The following is a 6,000-nucleotide window of genomic DNA, read 5'->3' as shown; positions in this document are numbered from 1 at the left end:
AAAAAAAAAACTAATTCATATGCTTATGATATGAACAGTCGACCAAGCTTTAGTATATAGTATAATTAGAATCGAGATTAGTCACGGGTCAATGTACATCAGCCTCTCAAAGAAATTTTCATACACTCTTTCTATATTTAATTCTTTGCGGCTTGTCCACGATCACCATGGTTTTTATTCCGCGAAATCATAATTATACTCTTTCGTTACATATTGTTAATTGAAATTATTCGAATAATATACGTACATTTCGCTCATATATTCTCATCATATACAAGTGAGAAGCCGGTTCATGGGATCTTCACACAACTGTTTTTTTTAGAATTGAAATTTGTTTAGTCTTTGTGATTTTATTTTAATCTGAATAGTCTTTAAAGTCATAATTTTTCATCCAAATAGTCCTTATGATTTTATTTTAATCTGAATAGTCCTTAAAGTCATGATTTTTCATCCAAATAGTCATTATGGTTTTATTTTTAATTTGACTATTAGATTAAAATAAAATCATAACGACTATTTGGATGAAAAATCTTAACTTTAAAGACTATTTAGATTAAAATAAAACCATAAGGACTAAACATATGTCGACTTCAAACCGCAAAGACTATACAATATTTTATTTATTTATTTATTTTTTAATATAATCGTAGTGGTATGAATCATATGATTCTAGTTATATGATAAAAAAGATGAGCATGGTGTCACATGCTTTCCAGAAAAGAACCCGCACATTTAAGTAATAATCTCTCTGGCAGCATGCCATAATCATCAAGAAAGATATGGTGACCAAAATTGTCTTCCAAACAAACCAAAACTCTGAAATTATGGCACCATTAAAGGAAGACATTAGTGTAATAGATCAAAATTGCTGGAGATGCTCATATAAGTAGCTTACTTGCAGATGACATTAATCTCAATTCTCATATAGCTAGCTTACTTGTCTTTAGGAGCATTACTCACTCTGTTTTTATCTGATTATAAGTAAGAGGCTATAGGGCCTATGTCCAAATGCCCTGCATATGTGTTACATTGTGCAGTAGAGAAAATGGAGACTGGAAGAGTTTTGGTTGCAAGCGTGTTGGTTATATATGCGCTAGTGATCAGTGTGGGAGGTGAAGAAGATGCTTCATCACCTTCGGTTTCGGCTTGTGAGTTTCCAGCAATCTATAACTTTGGAGACTCGAATTCAGATACCGGTGGTATATCTGCTGCATTCTACGCCATGCCGTCACCCTACGGCGACACTTTCTTCAACAGACCAGCTGGGAGGGGCAGTGATGGTCGTCTAATAATAGATTTCATAGGTAATATTTTGAAGGATCATTTTCCCATGTTTGTTTCATGTATGTAAAGTTGTTGTGGAATATTATGTAATGTGGTATGCTATGCAGCCGAGAAGCTGGGGTTGCCATACCTGAGTTCATATTTGGACTCAATTCGAAGCAATTTTCGACACGGTGCTAATTTTGCTTCTGGAGGAGCAACCATCAGGCGGCAGAATGAGTCATGGTTTGACAATGGTGTGAGTCCTTTTCCTCTTGACATTCAGTTTGTGCAGTATGATCAGTTCAAGGGGCGTACCACCACTTTTTACAACCAAGGTCCATGTCTAATTCCCTTTTTTTTTTTTCCGGTTCTAAGAGACATGTATGAGAAATTTCTTCCTCATTATTTGTTATGATGTGCAGCTAAGGAACTTTTCGACACACAAGATCTCCCTAGACCTGAGGACTTCTCAAAGGCTCTTTACACTTTTGATATAGGCCAAAACGATCTAGCTGCTGGTTTTCGGAAAATGAGTACTGAGAAACTTCTAGCAGAAATTCCGGACATTGTTAACCAGTTGGCTGCAGCAATCCGAGTACGTATTTGCACACCTGTTTAATGTGATTCTATATGCCAATATTGCTTACAAAACAAACACCTTTTGTTATGTTACAGAGTTTGTACGACCGAGGGGCAAGGGCATTCTGGATACACAACACTGGTCCAATAGGTTGCTTGGGAGTGACATTACACTACATCCATGATCCGAGCCCTACCGGATACCTTGATCGCCACGGTTGCGTGAAGTTTCAAAACGACATGGCAAGACAGTTCAATAGGCTGCTCAAACAGAAAGTGATCCAACTAAGGAAGGAACTCCCTTTTTCTGCAATAACATATGTCAATGTCTTTGCTGCAAAGTATAAGCTCATCAGCAATGCAAAGAAGCTTGGTCAGAATAGTTTTTGCTCATAATGTCAATTCAACCATCAAATTTGGTATACTAATACTTAAATCTATGCAGGGTTTTTCGATAAAACGAAGATCTGCTGTGGATACCATGAAGATTATGACCATGTGTGGTGTGGGAATAAGGGAAAGATAAATGGGAATGAAATATATGCAGGTTCGTGTGAAGATCCTTCCTTGTATATAAGCTGGGATGGTGTGCACTACACTGAGGCTGCAAATCATTGGATTGCTAATCAAATTGCCAGTGGTTCATTCTCAGATCCACCTGTTTCAATCACAAATGCATGTCATAGTCCTTAAAACTTTGTGATTAGTAACTTGCCAATCTTATAGTTAACATGAAAGTAATTGACAATTCTACTCTGTGTTGTTATTTCATGTACTTAATGATGTTTCAAAAGTCGTTTCCATCAACTAGACGTTAAACGCATACATGTAAAACAAGTCATTTGTATGTTGTATGTACCGACATAAACAAAAGACGTCCAAATTGTGTATTTTCTATTTTCTAACATCAAACTACTTATTTTCGTTCACGACTTTCAATAAACATAATAGTTACTTAATGTTGACAAGAAATTGATGGTTGTCAATAAAAACATATATTTAATCAAAGAGATTCAAATCTGTTAAACTTTAAACCAAACACACACTAACCAATTTAGTCATAACATGATAACACAACTGATTTTAATACGACTTTGTAATTTGTATGACCTTTTCTGGTGTGCGAAAAACTTCCTGCACATTTTGACTACATTCTTCTTGCGGTCATCAAGGCATTTTAGCCACAACATTTTAGTGATTCAAACGCTGATTGGGGAGTTCCTTTCCCTAAACCACTACTTTGTTTAGGAATTGTAAAGGCATACCCTAAGAATGTAATGAAGCCCAAAAATGGTATGGCATGTGACCACGGGTGACTCTGGTCCATCTCCTCCGACTAGGAAATCGTCAAAGATAGTGATCACCGACTATACTGAAGTTACTCTCAAACACCAACATTCTTTATCCATTCAGTGCCACAAGATTATAAGGGTGTCATTGTCCCTGCAATCCATATATATGTCATGGTTTCAAAGCGAATGCATATATAAACAAAGTTGATGAACTTTATCCTCAAAACCAGTTCTGGCTTTATAAGTTGAGTAATAAGTAGACTTTGAGAGCGAGTGAGAATGTTGGGAATGGAGAGATGGAAACAACTTGTGCTACTGCCTTTTGGGTTGTTCTTGGCAATGTGTATTCTGGGAGTCAGTGGTAGGGCGTTACCATCTTGTTATTTTCCGGCAATCTACAACTTTGGTGACTCGAACTCCGACACCGGCGGGATCTCAGCTGCATTTGAACCCATTCAGGCACCCTACGGCGAGGGGTTCTTTGGTAAACCAGCTGGAAGGGACTCCGATGGTCGTCTCATGATAGACTTCTTTGGTATAAACAAGTAGAGTTAGTTTTGTGATGCAAAATCCCACCAAGTGCTTCATTTTTTGCAATGAATATATGGTTGTATTGAATATGGTGTTTTATGTGTTATGTAGCTGAGCACCTAAGGTTGCCATACGTGACTGCATACTTGAACTCGCTGGGAACAAGTTTCAGGTACGGTGCAAATTTTGCCACCGGAGGATCACCCATTAGAAGGCCGAAAGGGACCATTTTCGAGACCATTTTCGGTTTTGGCCTTAGCCCCTTTTCGCTTGATATGCAAACGACTCAGTTCCTGCAATTCAAAGCTCGATCGGCTGATCTATTTCAAAAAGGTTCAAATCTTAACTCTAATGTCTTGAGACACTTATATAGAGTATTGCAATAGTACTAATTGTCTTTGAATTATGATGGTGCGTCTAGCCAATTATTTTTGTGACAGAAGCAAACTTCCAAATCCTCAAGACTTTGCAAAGGCACTGTATACGTTTGATATTGGGCAGAATGATCTCTCTGCTGGTTTTCGAAAGTTGAGCTTTGATCAGCTTCGTGCAGAAATTCCAGACATGATAAACCAGCATGCCGCAGCAGTCCGAGTGAGTATCACGTACATTAGCTCCTAACTATGTCAATGCTAATTTCTTGAGAAGAAATTAAGTTCCCGTGCTATTTGTGTATGTAACTTGTAACTTGTAAGTAAAGCATGCATGTTTCTACATTTGTGTCGAATCTTCAGCTTGTATACGAACAAGGGGGGAGGGCATTTTGGATACACAACGCCGGTCCGATTGGTTGCTTGCCGGTGGGTTTGTTCTACAATATCAAACCGGCACCGAGTGCTCTCGATGAACACGGCTGTGTTAAGGACCAAAACGAGATGGCCATAGAATTCAACAGGCAGCTCAAGGACAGTGTCATCAAACTAAGAGCTGAGCTCCCCCAAGCTGCAATCACATATGTAGATATCTATGCTGCCAAGTATGAACTCATCAGCAATGCAAAAAAAGAAGGTACTCAAAACTCCATGTTTGCAAAACTCAATTAACTCACTACTCACTAATATTAGCAAATTGGGAATCAGGCTGACATTATATTAACAGTTGCTTGCAATACAATGATTATTACTACAGGGTTTATGGCTCCAATGAAGGTTTGCTGTGGGTTTCATATGGGAAATGACCATGTGTGGTGTGGAAACAAAGCAACTGTAAATGGAACTGAAGTATTTGGTGGTGCTTGTGGAAATGCTTCATCTGTTATTAGCTGGGATGGAATCCACTACACTCAGGCTGCTAATAAGTGGGTTGCCAATCGCATACTTAATGGTGCCTTGTCCGATCCACCACTTCCCATTTCTCAAGCTTGTCATAGGCGCTAAGTTATATGCCATTCAAATTTAATATGTTATGAAAAAAGGGAAATTTTGAAATGTCGATATGCCATGCATACTTGTACTAAACAAGCCACTCGTATGTTGTACGTATTGACAGAGATAAAGGACTTCCACATTGTGCACTTCCTTACATCAAAGTAATAATGATTTATGATTGTCATTCATAACTTCCACCAGACATTTTATTGATTTGGTCTGTTAGACAAGAAACTAATACAAGGAAAAAAGAAACAGTATTGCACTTCAAACTAGAAAAGGAATTCGCAATCCTCAACGAAAATTTATTAATGTCCATGTAGAAGAAGACACGAAGCTTTGATGCCATCAATACATAACTGTGCTTTCCATGAAGACTGTGTAAGACCATCCGAGATATTACCGCTATTGCAAGCTCATTCTCCAAAGTTTGTACCATATCTATAGAAAAGCAAACTTTGCGACAAATGCTTTTGTACATGAAAGTCAGCAACTCCCTAACACTTGTATGTGACAAATGGATCGCGAATGACTGTTTTTAAAACGTTGTTGTTTGATAATGTGAACTCAGATTTTTCAAAATTCTTATTATGATAGGTTTGCCGTTCCTATAAATAAAACAAGAAACTTATACCTATGAAAATATCAACGAAACACAACTCTAGCCAACATAACCATGACATTGAGATGTTTTGTTAGATTGTGTAAAGGCACATCCTAAGAGTGTAACAAGCTCAAATAAGTTACGGTATGTGACGACTAGGTGACTAACTCTGGTGAGTCTGGTCCATCTCATCTACTAGGAAATCACGAAAGATATGAATCACCGACTATACTGAAGTCACTGTCTCAGACTTCCAAGATTCTTCATTCATTCACTGCCACATGATCATAAACATTCTGTGTCACTGTCCCTGGTGATCTGTAATTTGAACCATCGGATCATGGTCCCTGCAATCACTGTC

The 6,000-nt window shown here is 37.9% G+C and overlaps 2 protein-coding genes across 2 annotated transcripts; both read left to right on the top strand.

Annotated features, from left to right (window-relative positions):
* The first annotated feature begins 1,029 nt into the window (after positions 1–1,029).
* LOC101311401 (GDSL esterase/lipase At5g14450-like) lies at positions 1,030–2,576 on the top strand. The gene is made up of 5 exons (XM_004304624.1): positions 1,030–1,304; positions 1,392–1,601; positions 1,689–1,861; positions 1,942–2,218; positions 2,291–2,576. Exons 1-5 carry the CDS (start codon positions 1,046–1,048, stop codon positions 2,536–2,538), a joined length of 1,167 nt encoding a protein of 388 aa, XP_004304672.1. The 5' UTR covers positions 1,030–1,045; the 3' UTR covers positions 2,539–2,576.
* An 849-nt stretch (positions 2,577–3,425) lies between these two features.
* LOC101308017 (GDSL esterase/lipase At5g14450-like) lies at positions 3,426–5,044 on the top strand. The gene is made up of 5 exons (XM_004306340.1): positions 3,426–3,672; positions 3,780–4,001; positions 4,090–4,262; positions 4,403–4,676; positions 4,797–5,044. Exons 1-5 carry the CDS (start codon positions 3,426–3,428, stop codon positions 5,042–5,044), a joined length of 1,164 nt encoding a protein of 387 aa, XP_004306388.1.
* The last annotated feature ends 956 nt before the right edge of the window (positions 5,045–6,000 follow it).

This window comes from Fragaria vesca, linkage group LG6 (genome assembly GCF_000184155.1).
Source record: "Fragaria vesca subsp. vesca linkage group LG6, FraVesHawaii_1.0, whole genome shotgun sequence".
In the NCBI taxonomy this organism is placed as follows: domain Eukaryota; kingdom Viridiplantae; phylum Streptophyta; class Magnoliopsida; order Rosales; family Rosaceae; genus Fragaria; species Fragaria vesca.
Note: the sequence above shows the minus strand (reverse complement) of the source record. Positions and strands in the feature narration are given on the sequence as shown.